We start from the raw sequence: 19,245 nt of genomic DNA, 5'->3' as shown, positions 1-19,245 counted from the left end.
GTTTACTGTATTTGGAAAATTATCTGTGTAAGTCTCGATCTAAACACACAGGAGCTTTGATTTTAATGTTCACGGGGACATGAATAAAGCACATATAGAAAGTTGGCAATGCTCCTTTTTGATGGGGCTGTTGGAGTTATTGCTTCTTCCCACAAGTAATTTTTAAAATAGTGATTTCAGTGTTACACAACTAATCCAGTTGAGAGCGTTTCGCTCAGTGCTGATAAGTGTCTACTTGTGATCACCGCACTTATTTTCAAATGGATTTTTTAACTGCGCTTGAGATGTGATTTATTTTTTAACCTACCCACTTGTCACGTTACATAATTTAGTAGTGTCTGTGATGCACCTGTACTTTGGGCAAAGAGCCCTAGAAGTCTCATAACACCAGGGGCAGCTACACATGAGTCACATGAAATTTCTGGTATGTATCAGCTTTTCTGAAGCTTTGACAATCACGATTTGTTTCAGGGCGACATAAGGCAACTGATATGAGCCCAGTCACAAACACCATGGTGGAAAAAGTCCAGAAAATCATCATGATGCGTGCCTATCAAAGGAAAACACTGACCAGCTACAACATTAAGAAATAACCCCTGAGTTGAATCAGCACCTCTGAGATTATTACCAAAAACACAAAGTTTAGCTTTTGAGAGCTGCTGACTGACAGGTTTTAATCATTTATTCATTTTTTTATGTCACCCTTTCACTGTGCCACCGCTCCGAAGCCTCTGCTCTTACCTACACACTGCGCAGACGTATTGTTCATGTGCAGCTAACCAGATCAATTTCGACACACCTACAGGATTCCTCAAAGCATACTGGATGCCCTCGAATAACACCTCAGTTAAAAACACTGTGATGTTGCTCAAATATATATATTTGTGTTTACAGTACTCTATGTGCTTTTTTTCCCTTTTTGCACGTTATGCTTCTGGATTACTGGGATTGTAGCACCACAAACATCGACTTGCAGTCATGTCTTTGCTGAGGACTGCCAAGTATCTGCTGCCCACTTGGCAGTTATAGACAAATTATGCTGTAATGAAATCTGTTGTGCTGAAAAGGCTACACGGAGCTGCGTCTCTTAAACATCCTGAATGGAGAGAAAATGTGTAGGCCTGATATTGGGCTTATGCTCGTGCACTGACGTGGACTGCAAACGCAGCCTGTTGAGCCAGGCTCCATGTAGTGAGCACAGTCATTGTTCTGCTGCAAGTAGGCATCGGAGAATGTCATCTCCTGAGGGATCATGTTGGGTATGGAGTCCTGCTCCTTCTCCTCGCTCCTGTACCATAAGCAGGAGCAAATAGTCTGGAATTGAAGCACTTCAGTGTAGACACCTTTTAAATCTTTAGCCTTTGTGGTGTTATCTGCTACAGGTGTGGAGGAAGCTGATATTGAGACTGGTAACAGATGAGCCACCTCTCCTCTGGGCTTACTGACAGAGAGCAATGCCTTCTCCTTGGCGTCCCTGCGTTCATCCTCAGTGTTCATGGTCAGGAAGCGAAGCACCACCAGGTTTAGGAACGCTCCAATCACCGTCAGGCCCGTGAGGATGTAAACAAAGCAGAAAGCCACATATTTAGGGTCATTCTGCAGGGCCTCATTCTTCTGCAGAGCCACGTAGTCTCCAAAGCCAATAGTGGTGAGTGTAATGAAGCAGTAGTAGAAGGCATTTAAAAAGCTCCATCCCTCCGAGTGAGAGAATGCCACAGCCCCCACGCACAGGGTGCTCATACAGGAGAAGAAGCCCACCGTCACCATGTTTGCCATGGAGACCTCGGTGTGACGCATTCCCAGGCACTTCTTGGCTTGGTGCAGCAGGTATCTGACAAACGTGTTGATCCTCTCGCCCAGACTCTGGAACATGACCAGGGTCAGCGGGATCCCTAGGAGGGCGTAGAACATGCAGAACACTTTCCCTGAGTCGGTGCTCGGCGCCGCGTGGCCATAACCTGAGACAGGGAATATTGCATATCTTTAGACATCTTTGCCTCTATTCTTTTGCCGTGGTGAGTCATAGCAAGAGACGGCCTCACCTAATATAAATGCCTAAGAACAGCAGCTGCTTGATTTAATTCCACAGGAAACCAACACACACTCCCACTAAGAGAAAAAGGGAAAGCCCAGGGAAACGATTCAGCTTGGCATTAATGTAGTGAACTTACTTCTACTTTATTTATAACTCGCAGATTGTTGACAGCATAGACATTGCAATATTTATAAATATAACTTATGCTGAAGTGAACCAGAACCAAAGCCATAGACATCTCCATATCTTTTCTTCTTCATATGGCATCATTAAATGATCTTTTTATTCCATAATAAATAATTAAATTACACCTGGTGTTGTTTTGTCTTTAATCATCCAAGAAAGCCACAATGGCATACAATTATTCTGATTTACTTAGACAGTCATAATAACGATTCAGTGTCCATGTCTCTGTGTGTCTTAGCTATTACATTTGAGATAAATATCACTTTTCTGATTGGTAAGCCAATTACAGCCACTCTGAAAATATAACTGAAAGAATAAAGATCTGCTGCACAAAAAGATGCTTTTTTGAATAATGTTACCTACCCAGAAGGGATGAAAGCCTGTAAGCAAAGCTTCATTTTGTTCAAGAATATTAAAGTAAAATTCAGCGTTGATGAGCACAGCAAACACATGAAAATTTTGGGGTTATTATAGGATATGTCAAGTCTGATCCATTTCCAAAATGTTTCCAAATAAACTGTATAAGGCATGAGAAGAAAATAGGTTTTTTAATCATACTATCAAGGTACAACCTCCTCATTTAAAATACAAACTAGCAACAATGTGCTAACAAGTGAAGGTTTAATTTTTCCACTCTTTTAGGAAACAGAATCTTCAGCTTTAAAAATGTTTTAAATATTTTTTTTATAGTGCTACAGACAGGATTTTCTTTGTCTAAGTAGTTTGAAGAGACCCCAGGAATTGTGGGAAGTCATAGGTGTTCTTTATTTATCTGTTGTTTTAAATGAGACACACAAACTAACGTAAGGGGGGCTCCGGTGACTCCACTACCTCTAAAAATGTTTCCTCCGGCCCTGCGCTGAACATCTCTCAATGAAATGCAATAAGACATCACATGTATTGATTAAATAACTGTTGCTCACCTATCGTCGTAATCACAGTGATGGCGAAGTAAAAGGACCCAGCAAATTTCCACTGGACCCCTGCTTTGTGAGGATTGAGCTGTAAAACGACATGCTCGAGCTCTTCGAAGTTCTCTTTGGTCAAGTTATATTTGCGCATGAGTTCGTACTTTCTGGCGTCGAGCTTCCTCTTGTGACTTTTCTCCTGCTTCGACTCCAGGGTCTCGAAGACGGCCGCTCCGACCACCAGGTAGGTGAGGATGCTCATGATGAGGGCGAGAGTCCTGGCGTTTTGTCTCTTCATGATAATAAGGAGAGGGGGAGAGAAAAATCGAGCGCAGGTGGGAGCTGAGGCTCTCTGCCACCTTCTCCTGACGGACTCCGGATCCAACAGAGGGGGGACTTTGGAGAAGGAGCTGTTCTCTCAGCACCACCCCCACATCACAGTTGGGTTGCTACTGTATTTGGACTATTTGTCACCGACTTATATTTAGATTGCGCAGGAAAGGAACACAGGGCAATCCCACAGACTGTCAGAGGCGGCTTGTTGGAGTAGCAGCTCCAAGCAAAAGCGCTCATCTTCAAGGAGTTTATGCACTAAATATACAAAAGCACGGCCAGCCTCCGTCGTTGAGGCCAGAACGAGCACATTACTCCAGTTTCCAAGAAGAACGGTAGCGCCGAAAAAAAGATGGAAGAAGAAAAAAAACAACTAAACTTGATATCCATGTGATCGTACACGTAAATATTTACCTAGTGGCTATTTAAACAGACCGGCTCTTCTGGTTCCCAAGTTGTCTAGCAACCTGACGATAACCGTTCTGTGCAAATATTTTAAAAAAGCGCATTCTCCTCACGGTGCGCTGCAGGATTCTTCAGATCAATTAAGATTATAAGAAAAAAATCCACAGGGGAAAAAATTAGAATTACTATTTGAGAGTAAAGAAGAGGTTCAAAGACAGACATAAGATTTCTAGTCGCCTATTATAACTCAACTTACCTAATGGTGGTTCACTATAAGGACGTCGGACCAATCCATATCAGAGGTGGAGACAGATTAGAAAAACTTCTTCACCAGAGACATTCTGGGTTGCAACTTCACAGGCTACTAAAACTCCTATATACGTTTTAATATATTGTGCTCCTTTTGAAATCTTGACATTTACACTTGCTTAAAGCTGTGTGTTTGTGTTTTATTGTATCTTATTAATTTAGGTAGCTTATATCAACTTAACTGCCCCCCCATTTTTCTGTTTCTTGTGTTTCAGATAATTTGGATGACTATAATCGGTCATTGTTGTATATGATGTTTTTTTTCTTCTCCCCCTATTTTCTTCTTCTTTCTTCTTTTTCTGCTTTCTTCAGAATTTAATCTTCACTGATTGTATCATCATTGCGTCAGACCCTGATGGAGACTTTTTAGTCCTCGTGCTGTATTGCTCCAATTTGTTTTTTAAATAAATATTTTTTCATTCAAATCAATCGGAATGTTTTGTCATATGCACAACAATGCGTCCTTTCAGCTGCATATGTTTTGACCTGTGACAGCAGGGATCCTCAGTTTCCTCAAACATCATCACAGGGAGCCAAAGTTGAAAGCGGGCATCACTTGAGCTTCCTGTCTGTGTGCTGCACTCACATCAGCATGTTTCACTAAATGGTGAAAGTTACAGAAAAGATCAAATTCCACTTTTCACTAACGCAGCTATTAAATCTTTCTAAATGCAACTTTTATCCCTTCCTCACACAGACAATAATGGAGAAGAATCATGCAAATGATGACAATTTGAATATTTTTCAAGTTTTTATGTTTAATGCCTGTAATGACACAATATTCAAGAGATGCCATAGCCTCATAAAAAGCTTTTTTCCTGCCTTCATTTTCTCTTCTGCCTAAAAGTACAAAGCTGCACAAGGTGAAGTTTAATTAATTCCGAGTTTAAGGTCTTCTCGCTGACTTTTCTTTGGTGTTTTTTTAACATGTGTTTCATTTTTAATGCCGAACATTAAAAATGCTTCTGCAGCACCGGAGAACATTTTCAAACAACAAATGGAGAAATAATAAAAGATGTAATATAGAAACCATTAAGCTGCTTCAGTTTTGGCCTTTTTGTCTTTTCTTGTCTTTTTGTCTGCTGTATCCTGTTCACTGTAAATTAGATGCTCTAGATCTGACCTGAACACAAACAGGACGGCGTAAGAATACATTAAATGTTCCCATGTGGTTAAATAAAGTAACTCCAATAAGTAAATTCTGAAAATCATAAAAACAATACATTTGAAGCAGGAGAGATTATGTAAGTATATTAATGAAATAAGTTGCACTGTTATTTACACAAATAAAATACAGGAGAACATGACGAGGAGGGCCAGACCACCAGGAATATTCATGAGTAATTATGAATTAATTTGCTGTGAGTCTCAGTTTTATTTTATTGCAAACTGAGATTCATTTTGTATGACAGCATTACATCAAGCTTCTTGGAACACAAGTGGGAACCTTTCTACACTTTGCTGACATTTCTTTGGCAAAACTATCAAACAAATAAAATTAAAAAGATCTTTTTTTAAGCATCAGGCATTCATTTAAATAAATCAAAATTTAACCACTTCAGTTTGTTACAGTAACAAAACTGCAAATGTAAATTGCAACAACTACTGATTAGTTATCATAAGATATATAAGTTCTATAGTACCCCTAGTACTAGCTTTGTTCATACAGTATATCTGGTCTCCAGAGTGATGCACATCAGCATTTTAATGGGACTAAACAGCACATTGGAAACATTTGAGTGCAACACAAAACAGAATAGAGCAAAAACAACCCACAGTGCCAGTTTCAGCCAGCAAAGTAAAACTCGTGCAGAAATTATTACACAGATCAGCTCCATGCCTTTTCTGGGTGTTTGGGATCACATTTGGCTTCAGTTATATTAAAATGCTGAACAAGGCCTTCACGAGGTATTTGTGAGAGAGCTTTAGGTCTCTGGCATTTCTACAAGGCCTCAAACTCATCAATCCTCTGCTTGGTGTTGCCCATACGGATCTGACGGAGGGTCTTGTACTTATCACGGCCAGCGCGGACGTTCTCGGCATGGAGTTTATCGTTCTGGGTCTTCTTGTTATCGTCTCGGGATTGTGCCAGCTCTGAGCTCAGGTCCTGCGGAGGAGTCGTGCCCAGTTATTAAACTGTATACAATTCACTTCATCAACAGATATCTTGGCAACACCTCCATTAGAAAGTGATATCTTTAATTTAATCATCTTGTTCTTTTGGCTGTTCCTTTTTGGGGTTGCCACACTCGATCATCTGCCTCCATTGCCTCACTATATCACTTGCATCCTGCTCTGTCACACCGACCCTCTGCCCATTCAGGTCACTCCCAATGAAAATCTTATCGCCAGCTCTTTTTGTCAATGTCACCATCACCTTAAACCATAATCATACCAGGTTTTACTACCATCTTGTAAACCTTCCTTTTCACTCTTGCTGCAAATTCCCCCTGATACTCGTCTTCACCCACTCCACCCTGCCTGCACTCTCTTCTTCACCTGTCTTGTGCACTTTCTGCTGCTTTGAATGCTTGACCCCCAAGGTATTTAAACTCATCCACCTTCACTACCTCTGCTCCTTGCTTCTTCTCTATTTCAACTATCTGTCTCTTGCTCACACGTCTCTCTTCTGTCTCTCTTCTACTGCTCTCTCCAGCCCTTGCCTCCCCTCTCCAGGCTCTTTTCCTGAAGTATTACAAGAGAGGGAAAAGAGCCTCAACGAATCGTGATTGAAAATGTGAGTGAATTCAAAAGCCTCAAAGATGATGGTAGAAGTATTATCCATTAGAAAAAAAAACTTTTAAAAACCTTATTTTGGGGCAAAGTCACAGATAGTTTTAAATGTTTATGTTCGAGTGAAGATTGAATTTAAAGTTAACTTTGATAATGCCTCGATAAACTCTTCCAAGAAAGGTGCTCAGGTGCCGAGTAGTGAGACTTATTTCTAGAACAACATTATTTGGGCTTCTATAATAGATGCTTAAAATTTCATGGCTTTTTTTAACACAGCATATTTTTGCTATAAGTGTTTTGGAAGCTATAGAAAAGCTACGAGAAAAAAGTGTCTTAAGCATTGCTGCAGACTCCGGCTGATCTGGGATGTATTCCAGGTCCCTGAACTAACCTGAAGCTGCTTCTGCAGGCGCTCGTTCTTCTCGGCCTCGGTGAGTCGCTCCTCCTCCTGGCGGTCATAGTTGATGCCTTGTGTCTGCAGCTCGGCGCTATAGGTGCTGTTTTCTTCGCTGTGCTCATGGTCACTCTCGCTGTCTGAGGAGGAGGAGGAGGAGGAGGATGCATGCTCAGCAACAGGAGCTGAGTTGGCAGAACTCATCACAGTGTGCAGCTCCTCCTTCGTTTTCAGCAGACTCTCCTCCACTTCGACAGCCTAAAAGGAAAGGTGGGGAGAGGCGTGTGTTAGATTTGCTGGTGGTTTGCATCATTGAGCATTTGATTATAATATAAATGTAGTATTTTAAGTGTTTTAGTTGTATATATGTGACAGTAATACCCAAATTTGCAAGGACATTGAGAAATCAAGCTTTCTGGTTTTTGCAAACTTGAACCTGCCTTTCTGACCTCTCCACTAAAACATGGCTCCTGAATTTATACTTTCAAACCAAAGCAATCTAATATGAATAAGATGCAAGGGTTACAGTACATGAGTAGTTATGTTTTTGAGGAAGTATGCAATGTAAATTACAGTGCAAAAGATTCAAATTATGGATGACTTATACAGATAAATCGTTTTCTTTCTTTTAAACAATAAATTTATATTTGATATTGTGCTGGGACATTTTTCTGGTATTTCCTGTGACTTGTGGAGCTCTTGACTGCATGCTGGAGACCCACCTTGGTGTGCCATGTCTCAGCCTCTTCCTCCTTGGCTCTCTTGGCCTCCTCCAGCGCAGTAATCTTGGCGCTATATTCGGCCAGCTCTGCAGCCTGAAGGAGGAAGCACAACACTGTGACGTGAGAATAACAGAATAGGCATGCTGTCATTTTAGAAATGTGATGAAAGCAAAAGCAAAAAACCTCCGTGTTACTTTAATCTGCCATTAGAACAGCCGATAAGTGCTTAGAATGAATTCAGGAGATTTATCAGGACTTTTTCCCTCATGTGCTTCACACTCACCAGATGCTCCTGGCTCTTTAACTGGTCCTCAGCTTGCCTGGCCAGCTCCTCCTTGGCTATTATAGCCTCCATCCTCTCAGCCTCCAGCCGGGCCGCCTCCTCCTCCACCCTCCTCCTCTCCTCCTCCAGCCTCATGGCCCGGTCCAGCTGCTCCTGAAGCTCTGCGTGACAAAGTCAGAACACGGGGAAATCTATAAAGCACTGTACGTTGTTATAAAAATGCAGGATAAGAAACTCAAAACTGATTTGTCTTAAATCGGGGTACTTTCTTTTTTAAACATTTCTATGTTAACATCATAGAAAAAAATGATTAAAGTTACAGGGAAAAAAGGAAAATACAGTACTATTAAAATATTTTGGTGGTTCCAAAACTCTAATAAAGGTTTCCAAAATTAAATTTTTTTTTCTTCTACCTCAATAAACATAAAGCAATATTTTTGAGTAAGTCGCAACTGAAATATTTCAAATCAAAGGTTTATGTATTTTTTTATAAATAATCGTTTACGAAAATGTTTTAGTCATCTAGTCATCTGACCAGGTTCATGCCAAATTTTTAATCATATTTATGTAACAAAATTACATGGAAAATAAATATGTAATAAATTAGTTAAAGTCATCCTTTTTAGAAGAGTTTTATGAATTAATTTTATTATTATTTTTACTGCACGTCTTCATTATCATAAGACATCAAGGTTGTTAAGATCATAGAAATATGAGCCTTGTGTTTTAGATTTTAAAAATGATTTGAACGTTTTAAATGCTAAATGCCGATGATTGGGGAAAAAATATGTTAACTGCAGATATTTAAAGAAATGCTTTTTGTGAAGATCATATGTTTGACAAAATTCGCCCAACATAACAAAGTTGCTTTTCAAGTAACGATCTCCCATCCTCCTCACATCTTTGTCAAACCATGTTTTGAAATCTGCCCTTCCAACTCTCAAATATATATTCCACCATATGGGGGAGAAGCAAGGGAGGATGATGGAGGAGGGGGTTTTACCTAATATGGTGGTGGGCTTTTTACCAAATGTCAATAGTACTTTTGAGAAAAGGGTTTTCTGATCTTCTTCTTAGAATATATACAGTACTGTGCAATGACGGTTGAAGTTGGGTAGTGGAAGAGCTGATATAGATGTGGCATTTATGTTTATTTTTATTTTTGAGAGCAATTAATGATTAAAATATCCAGGTTTTACAAAAAAAGCCCCGCCCCAAAAAGTAAATTAACCAAGAATGAAAGGTTCATGTTTATAATGTGGGACACCCTTTATCGCTTTAGCTCACATATGTAATAGTTTCTATCAAACAGTGTGAACTTTCAAGTTGGAACCCTGAAGTGGATGGATGGATGGATGGATGGATGGATGGATGGATGGATGGACGGATGGATGGATGGATGAATGGATGGATGGATGAATGGATGGATGGATGGATGGACGGATGGATGGATGGATGGATGAATGGATGGATGGATGGATGGATGGATGGACGGATGGATGGATGGATGGATGAATGGATGTATAGTTAAGCCGTAAACCTGTAATAGCTCAAATCCTCAAGGTTCTACAGGTGTTAGCAGATGGTTAATAAACGGTTTAATGTGGACTACTGAGAAAAAAATCAGTGAAATCTCCTTTTTCATAGCACTATACAACAGATAAGATCCGCAGCGATGCAGCTTCTACATCAAATTTTCTATCTCACCTCTCTCTGCTCTCCTAGTTGTCTCTTCAAACTGGTGGAGCCTCTCCATCAGCTCCCGCTTTTCTCTCTCCATCTCCTCCTTCTCCCTCTCGATGGCCGCCCTCCTCTTCTTCTCGCTCTCCAGCTGATCCCTGCAGAACACGGAAAAGCTCAATCGCACGCCTAACGCAAAGCCTACACATTTCAAATTCCAATTAAGTTTGCCTGCATCATTTTAACCGGGCGCTTAGCTTCACCCACCTCTCCATCTTCTTCTGCTGCCTCTCCTGTGTGGCCTGAGCCTTCATCTGCTGAACCTCGATGGTGTCGGGCTTGCGGCGTCGCATGTACAGTTCATGGTTGCCCATGCACAGCTGCAGGATGCCCTTGTTGACTTTAAGCCGTGGAGCGTAGAATACAAAGTCCTTTAAAAGACAGAAAAGTAGAAGACAACTTTTTTTTCTTTTTCAAAAAGGGCTCCATAAGCTTCGTTTAAAATCTCTTGGTATAAAAAAGCTGTTTGATACTAGTGAAGATTATTAAACTCATAAAACACTTACTTGGGCTTTCTTGTCTATGGGCTTGATAACAAATTTCTTATCATTGAAAGAAATGTTTCTAATTTCACTCCAGGGAAATCCAATCTTCGGAGTCAGCCTGAAAAATGGATAAAAAGAGATATTTTTCACAGTGTGATATGAGCTTTAAGTTTGTTTCTTTAAAAGGTTCACAGCTGGACAGGTTGACCCATGCGGTATCAGAGGAAGAGGCTGGGGAGGGTTTGTAGGTTCATGTTGTAGTAGAATTGGGTCAATGACCTCTTCAAAGCAACATCCATATAGTTAGATGCGTTATTTAAAACCAGCCACTGAAAGGAAAGTTGACACACGCCTCCGACTGAGGTTTGACCGCTGGTGCATTGATCTCCTGTCTACAGATGTGTTTTATCAGGTCAGCGCACAGAACAACGTTACAGCAAACAAAAGCAGGGACAAAACAACAGAAATACAGAGAGAGAGATTTACTACAAAAACTGATTTACTTGTCGTTCTTTGCATAAATGTTGAGGCCTAGAGCGTCGACTCCCAGGAGCAGGTCTGTGCCCTTCTTGTTCTTGATGTCAAAGTAGTTAATGCCATACATCTCAAGATCCTGGGTGATCTTCAGGTACTCAATCATGGCCTCTTCCCTGTTCACATTAGATAATTAAATAAAATATTAAATATTCAACAGACTAATTTGTCTTTTACTTTATTTTGGGGGGTTTAAAGTGTGGCGGCAAACCTCCACCTAATAATCCATGTCCCTTATTAACTAATTAGAACCAAAAAAAGCAAATAATCATTACAACAGAGTGCGTGAAGCTTTTTTGGGCATCAAAAACACAGCAATGAGTTATTTGCTGCTGAATTTCTTTTTCCTTTATGCTAACACGGTTACACTGCAGCATCTGTAAAAGCTGAGTGATCATGAGTACGATAAGAACAAAGCCTTCTAAGTCTACTTTACTTTACTGCTTGTAAAAGTTCACTGACTACAAAACTCCAGGACGCTGTGAGACCAAAAATGCTGTTCATTCTTAAAAAGTAAAGTCCTGAAAGCATCCATTTGAGGGAGGAAATTTACGCCACTCAGCCTTCACTTACTTTAGCATCGCTCCGTGCTCCTGGTGCCAAACCTGGATTCTCTCCTCCCACTGCTCCCTTGACAGCTTGTGTTGGTCCAGCACTCTGAGGGGAGCAGCAAGCTATCAGCAACCCATGCTGGTGAAAATGTAAACAGTCTGTGTATACATACAGGGTTAAAGCATACACATGATGCATTGTTGTGTCTTTCCCGGCATCCTTTGTCAGGAGCCGAAGGGGCATTATCACACATTGGTTAATATTTCGATAATTCGGGGAGGCTAGTAGCCAGGATGAGTTCCAGATTTGCTGTAAAGGAAAAGAGGTCATTTATCCAGAAGACTATCATTTATGATGCGGCTGTTCTGTCATTTTATGAGTGCAAAGTTGATGCAAAAACTACACCAATCACAGATAAATGGTCCTAATCTTCTTTTAAGTGCACTCAGCAAGGTAAAAAGACAGAGCCGCTTCATCCATGTGGTCATGTGTTTAATTTTAGAAAATAATCAGTTCACTAACTTTTAGGGGAAATAAGATGATGAATGACAAATTGTATTTAAAAAATGTGCTACTGACTATCAGAGTAGCTGATGTCTGAGAATTATTTGAGAGAATAACACTCGTAGTAATAAAACTGTGAAAGCCAAATCTAGTTGTAGCGTTAGAGGAATTTTATCTACATTTTGGAACGTCACAATTGTAAAGAGTTCCCGTAGGATAGATGCGGTGTTAATCTTTCAACTCGGATCACTGCTGCATAAATCTGCCCTTGCAAAAAAGCAGTAAAGTTGTACTGAGTTGCAAAGAACTGATTTCCTGCTCACCAATGTGCAGCTGCTGCAGATCCACTCGCACTCACCTCTTGGGCAGAAGACGCTCAGAGGACATGTAACGTGGCTTGTGCGTCGACTTGTTGTACTCGCCATACTTTGCCTGGATGGCGTAGGAGCCCAGCAGCACGGCGGTCTCTGGAGGGCTGTAGATCTCCTCATTCAGAATCGCCTCCTTCACCTGGAGGAAGAAGAGCCTCCTGGTGATGTCCTGGATCAGCTCCTCGGCTGCATCCTCAGGGTAAAACTTGACCAACAGCTTGAACTGCAGGGGAGTCTCTTTCTTCACTTCCTGAGACATCACCTAGAGGGGCAATAATTAAAGAATAAAATATGATTGAAGTTCCTACAGCAGAGTAGTAAAGACAGCTAAATAAATAACAGAGTGTGGGCAAGAATCCCGTAGAAAAAGGGTCAAATTACTTTTACGAACAACACGTATTTTAACTCTCGATTTAACAATTAAATGCTTACTTGCACACAATACAGAAAAATCCAAATTAAATAGACACATAAAAATAATACAGTACATTTAATAATAAAAAAGATGTAGAACTGAGAGCTGCAGCAGGCCTCTGGGTTTTTACATTTACAATTAACAATTTTAAACAGAGTAGATGAAACAGAGGTTAACATCACTGCAAGTCCTCACCTTCTTTTCAGAGTTCAACCATGAGGTGAATCCTCTGATGTCAACAAACTGCAGCCCGAAGTACCAAGTCTCACGCAGGCCGATGGTCCTGGAAACCTTCAGAGTGGAGACATGATAACAAAATCCTGCACATCTTCTCAACAGCTTCTTCACTTTTTAATCAAAACCTCCTCCATGACTCTTGCGGTAATTTCTCCCTGAAGAATAAAACCTTTGGATAAGATTACAGAACTTTTAAATGAGAACGTTAAGCTTGTTTTTTTGATTTTTTTTTTTGTATCACAAAGGGGCTCATTAAACTGGCCAGCTTTTACCAGACTAGATCTGTGGGACAGCTATGGTTACTAGTTGCTTTGCTGATGGAATAAAATACCCACTGGTTACAGTTAAGACCATTTATCTGCAAAACAAATACCAACGCGAGTGTATCTGACTGAAAGTATTTCTCTGCTGAAGTATTTCAAAGGTCTGTACTGTATTTACACTGTTGTATTTGCTGCTACTTGGCGTTAATCCATCACTTTGCCAGTCCATTTTATTTATTTATTTTAAATGCATGAAAGACTTCTCAAAAGAAAGAAAGAAACAGAAACTTTTCAGTCTACATAAAGTCATCCGGGATCTATAAAATAATACAGGATGTGCTTTGTGAACTGCATCACACCGACCTGGTCAAAGAGCTGCTTCCCTGTTGTGTTGGGGTGGAAGGAGAACTCCAGCTCCGCGTCCATTGTGGTGACGCGGACATTGACCTGCAGCATAAAGGTCATTTAGTCACGTGATGACAGAGATTTCTTTTTGTATACACATGAATCATATTTGCAAACAATCAGCTTCCTTTTCTCAGAGAATCTGTAACCGGGCAGAAATATTTTACTGTGATCTTATTATTAGTTTGCAGCGATCAGCGATCAGCCTGGAAACATAAAGATATTGTAGTCATATGTGTGAAGGAGCTGTGAAGTGGATTATTCATAAACCATAATTGCTCACTATCTCATTAGACTTCGGACTACTCTTGCGAGGTTACACAAGGTTGCACATACGCAGATTACAACGCTTGCAGAGTTGACTTTACCGTTGTTAGTCAAGATCAGCCTGTTTTATAACAACAACGATTAAAGTGGAAAAGAAATGACACTTTAAAATGTCTATAGAGCAGATGTTCAACATAAAAAAAACACACTAAAGCACCCAGGCTGTTCTCAACACACGGACCCTGATCACAGGCCAGATTGGGCTTGTAGCAGTTACACAATTGTTTTATGAAGTTATACTACAGCACGCCCCGGGTGTCATAAAGATAATCCCATCGAAACTTGAGCAGCAAAAGCTGGAACATCCATTTGTGAAACCTCTAACGTGTTACTCAACTGTTACCACCTCCAGTGATGGCATGCATAAGGTAATAGCTCAACTCGCTGACATCCTGCAGGTGTTTCCTACCTGCCACAACCTTAATCGCTCACTAATCACTGACTGTGGACATCACTGATGAATCATTAATCCATTAGACTCAGTCACCAGTTTATACCGTTGAGCTATGTAGGATTATCTTAATTTGTTTATACTTGGATTGTGCTTTTTGGTACTGTCGCACCTCTTTTGTTTAGCTGTTCAAAAAACGTTTTCCACAACGCAAACAACACCTGCAACTATGACTCATAATTTTATTTGATTTGTAGTTAGTTTAAGGTCAGTCAAATGGACGTAGACGTCAGAATGACCTCTTAAGAGAGGCTTTCTCCTTGCAGTGTCAATATAAGCACAGAGCTGCTTTCGTAATGCACAGGCCAGTCGTTCTTATCAGTTTTCCGACAGACTGATGGTGAAAGCTTAAGTAACTGCGGACATTTAGAACATGAGAGTTTTCTTTGTTTAAGACAGAGGTCTCTTGTTTGGTGCAGGGTGCCTCAGAAAATCAAACGGAGCAGAGAAAAGCGGTTAAACTGTACAGTCATGAGTTCGTTCTTAGCATTTAAAAATCACTCCAGTGGCACTAAAGGAAATTACCATGATTGCAGTGCATTATGCATGCCCAGAGAAACAGCAGACAGGCTGGTTGCAGACCTGAAGTAGCATTTTTCTGTCAGGAATGTGAGCAGCATGGGTCAAACTCTACACTTAGTTAATGAGTAAATGCCAAGAAGGATCTTGGACTCTTGGAAACAAGAAGCTTGGCCAGATTGTTTATTTCTTTAAAAAAAAAAAAGGACATTTAATTAGAAATTAAAGCTATTAAATCTGTATTTATGCAAGTAACTCTGAAATGTATCTAGTGGTCATTCTCAGCATAAGCAATTCAAAGAAACCACACAAATAAATGTATAAGCCCACCACTGACATTTTTGAATATGCAACAGGAAGAAACACTTCAGTGACATATAATCATTTAAATCGTGGTGATCCTACCGTTTTGGGCATCTTGGCTGCGGTTGGTGGATGAGTAGTACCAAGTGGTTCCCAGGTTGTCACAGGTTGCAGTGAACGTCTCCCAGCTGAACGTGCGCCTGATAAAGAGCGCAGCACCGCTCTCGCTCGAAAACTCCTGGGCAGGGCTCGTGCCCTTTGAACTCAGCAGATTACGCAGAGTGACGTGAGAGTTACTATCACAAAACTGAAAGATTTACTTCCAATGTGGCCACTGGCAGCGCAAGATGCGTAATTCCACCCAAAGACTATCACCTGCTTCAGCACCTTAAGTACTGCGACCTTTGATCAGAGCAAGCAAGACTATAAGGGGCCGGACGATCTATTTATGTCGCCTGTTTGGAGGTGACAGCAGAGAGGGCTGTCATAAAGAGATCGTGTCAAGGTAACACAGTTGTGTGTGGTAGAACACGGATGAGACCAACAAAAGATTAGAACATTTTCAGACTTTAATGAGAATTGTAGACGAACAAGTTGAATACATGTGGACCGATGAACACTAACAAAGCTGCAGATTTATTGTTTCCTAAACATAAATATTCCACTGAGTCATTCACATAATTCATTTAGTTTCACAGTAAAATACAGAGTTCAAAAAATGAATTGATTAGTGACAAAAATAATCAGCTACAGTCTCTCATTTATAAAAATAAAACAAAACACTGCAGCTACAGTGCATGAAGATTATTTTAAGTTTGGAAGGATCTTTGAGCTCCTAATGTTTAGAGTATGAAATTAAATGGCTTAGAGCACTGTGAGAGGAGCAGGAGGCATCTTGATCTGTGCTTAAACTTCTTTAAATGTGTCTCCGGGAGACCGTTAACTATCTGCATACTCTTACTCCAAAGTCCCCGCTTTTTATCTTAGTCAGATGATACAACAGGTATTAAAGTAGTTGGTGCACCGTAAACTGGTCAAAGCTATTAAAGCGCTATTTAATTCTCAATCTTGAGTCAACAGGATAATGCTTCTCCTATTATTGCACATGTATCAAACTTCTTCATCGCGATTCTTGTCAAGTAAAGTGACCACATGAAATTACATTAAAATTCATCTTTGATTTGAAAATGAGGCTGGTCCTCGGGTTTGAAGTCTTTGTTGGGACTTCCATCCTCGTTCAGGATACGGGATGCTGTGTAACCCACAATGGGATACTTGGCTTTGTAGGTGCCTTCAAATATACTGTCCAGAGACTTTAGCTGCTCTTCAGTGAGGCCTGTCTGTGGAGGTGAAGATAATTAAGGAACATTAATCAGTGCTTTTTTAATATATGTGTGTTTTTTAACCTTTGAGCATTCTGACTTGTGGAAAAGCTCGGAGACCTGTACCTGGGAAAAGGGGTGCGCTTTTTGGGAAAGCTATGCTTGCCTATTTGCCCCCTTTTATTTATTTCGTTTGCTAAGAGTTAGAAAGAAAGACTATTAGCACTTATGCAAAGAACATACTTAAAACAGCGAGATGATTACTTCAGTCTTTTACAATAAAAAGTGATCTAAATGAACTTTTACTTTAATAAAAGTTGATATAATCGCATTAGCACAGTGTTGTTTATGTTCCCTAAAAGATCCTATTTATTCACCTTAGTTTCACCTCATATTTTTCACACAGCTGTCAATACCTCACCTGCACCTGGGTCTGTGAAACTGTCCCTTTAAATGTATTTCCTATGAATCATAAGTTGTCTGAAATGTTCAAATGGTGACATTTTGTAAGGAAGTCTTGCATTTTTTCACCTTTTATGGCCTTTGGTGTTACAGAAACTTTGTGACTTATTGTTTTACTTGCTCCAGTCACTTTGCTTTTTAAAGTGTCTACACCGGGGGAAAATGTAGTCAGAGCATTAATGAACTATTGTACAATCCTGTCCAAAAGCCTTGAGCCACACCTCATCCTTTATCTTATGCTGGGAAAATGGGAAATTAGTGCAGTGATTTATTGAAATATGTTTGCACATACATGGAAACACAGAATGTGAGTGAAAAACAGAGTTTACACAAATCTAAGGAGCATGAAAGTCAATATTTGTTATGACCACCTTCATTCTTCAGCACAGTCTAAACTTAGTCAGCAGTGTCTTCGTCAGTTTTCTTGTAATTTCTTTAAGTAGTTCTCAAGAACAATTCTCCAGGCTTCATGAAGGATATTCAAATATCTTCTTTGGATGTTCTTCTGTTGTTCTCTGTCCAGATGATCCCACAGTGCTTCGTTAATGCTCAGTTATAGAGTTTTACTGTGTGTTTTTCTACCCTGGTATGCTTTTCCTGCACTAACAGTGTGTTTGGGATCATTGTCATGCTGAGCAATGTGTGACACTGCCCCACCCCACATAATGGTAGGATGGGAAAATGTCTCATATGTAGAGTGAGACTGTTGGATGAGCTACAATGACTCATATTAACAAAGAAAAGGAGAGCAGCACACTGTGCTGTACATTCTTTATCTCAACAGAAACTGCCTATTCTTTGATGAAGAAGATAAAACTGGTAGAAATTTTCTGTTATCTAGTTTTTTTTTTTCTTATTTCAAAAAATAGATATGTATTTGTTGCATTTAGTGTCTTCATCCTCCCCCTACCTGTTACATTCAATCTGCACGGCCAAAAAGAAATTTGGGGGGGGGGGGGGGGGGAATCTCTTGCATTAAATGTCAAGTAGAGCAGAATATAAAGAAATGAGGGGTGAATCAAGAGTTTTGCACAGTACTCTACGTTCAGCTGAAACTCACAGTGTCTGATGTCAAGTCTGCGGGGTCCAGTGACATCTTGGCCACAGCTCGAGTGGAGTCCTTACCTACCAGCGCATTATATGGAGCATCTTTTCCATAAAACTCTGGAATGGGTGAAATAAAATGCACATTAAAATCAACGCGCTGACAGCAGAGACTAATAAGCAAATGACCCGAGTCAGGTTAGTTTATAGAGAAAGCCTTCTAATGTGTTAAATCACTTTTTATTAGAACTGACTTTAATGACCGATTTGAATCCAGGAGTTAGATAATGTTTTTTCTACATCTACCTTTTCCCTTGGTGACATCAAACACAACCCCTTTTACTGCCATATAAATAGGCTGGCCCTCCTATAATAGGAAAAGAAAGAGCGATGATAAATATAGATGACTCTTAACAAAAACAACAAAAAAAAAAATGCACGCACAAGTAGACACGCGAGTTCATTTTCAGCAGCACATGCCGGGATTTTATTTCTCCAACAGTTTACCTCGCTGCCGTCGTATCTCTGCAGCTCCTCCTCGGTGAATAAACGGACAGGTTTTGGAGCAGTTTTGTGTTTTACTTTAGCATCTTCCGCTAAAGCCACGGCGAGGATGATAAATAAGACACAAAATCGCGCTGTTGCCATGGCAAGGTCGTTGTTTAAACAAGAAGTTCAGGCGGAAACTTCTTCATCCACTTCCCTTTCAATGCCCAGGTACTCTCTGGTCGTGATGCATTTGAAAGCCTCGGAAATTTCACTGACATTATTTTTAAACCAGTTCTCGCTGATATTTGTTTATATTCTGGACTATAAGCAATGAAGATGTGATTTTTGTGCATTTATTTGTCATTTGTATAGATTTTATTTAGACATAAATTAAAAAAAATGTCATAAATATCTTATGAAAAACATAACACCATAGTCAAGTTCATTTGAGTAAAAAATAAACTTGTAGGAATGGGGTGGCATTTCAGTAAAAATGCGGTTTCTTGTCGCAGTA

The 19,245-nt window shown here is 40.1% G+C and overlaps 3 protein-coding genes across 3 annotated transcripts; all 3 read right to left on the bottom strand.

The window, feature by feature from the left end:
- Positions 1–532: 532 nt before the first annotated feature.
- Positions 533–3,509, bottom strand: kcnk3b (potassium channel, subfamily K, member 3b). The gene is made up of 2 exons (XM_085342654.1): positions 3,145–3,509; positions 533–1,958 (listed from the first exon to the last, which is right to left on the bottom strand). Exons 1-2 carry the CDS (start codon positions 3,425–3,427, stop codon positions 1,069–1,071), a joined length of 1,173 nt encoding a protein of 390 aa, XP_085198780.1. The 5' UTR covers positions 3,428–3,509; the 3' UTR covers positions 533–1,068.
- A 1,439-nt stretch (positions 3,510–4,948) lies between these two features.
- Positions 4,949–15,626, bottom strand: ezra (ezrin a). The gene is made up of 13 exons (XM_085379176.1): positions 15,517–15,626; positions 13,773–13,856; positions 13,105–13,200; positions 12,482–12,756; positions 11,641–11,724; positions 11,037–11,183; positions 10,555–10,651; positions 10,256–10,419; positions 10,016–10,146; positions 8,309–8,469; positions 8,026–8,118; positions 7,301–7,561; positions 4,949–6,283 (listed from the first exon to the last, which is right to left on the bottom strand). Exons 1-13 carry the CDS (start codon positions 15,526–15,528, stop codon positions 6,119–6,121), a joined length of 1,770 nt encoding a protein of 589 aa, XP_085235302.1. The 5' UTR covers positions 15,529–15,626; the 3' UTR covers positions 4,949–6,118.
- A 590-nt stretch (positions 15,627–16,216) lies between these two features.
- nenf (neudesin neurotrophic factor) lies at positions 16,217–18,907 on the bottom strand. Its single transcript, XM_085342588.1, has 4 exons — positions 18,750–18,907; positions 18,549–18,609; positions 18,259–18,362; positions 16,217–16,754 (listed from the first exon to the last, which is right to left on the bottom strand). Exons 1-4 carry the CDS (start codon positions 18,888–18,890, stop codon positions 16,578–16,580), a joined length of 483 nt encoding a protein of 160 aa, XP_085198714.1. The 5' UTR covers positions 18,891–18,907; the 3' UTR covers positions 16,217–16,577.
- Between the last annotated feature and the right edge of the window lie 338 nt (positions 18,908–19,245).

Source organism: Diplotaxodon limnothrissa, linkage group LG19 (assembly GCF_057381915.1).
Source record: "Diplotaxodon limnothrissa isolate DT_005_m linkage group LG19, D_limnothrissa_male_GT1.1, whole genome shotgun sequence".
NCBI classification, from domain to species: Eukaryota; Metazoa; Chordata; class Actinopteri; order Cichliformes; family Cichlidae; genus Diplotaxodon; species Diplotaxodon limnothrissa.
This window is presented reverse-complemented; position numbering and strand designations above follow the sequence as displayed.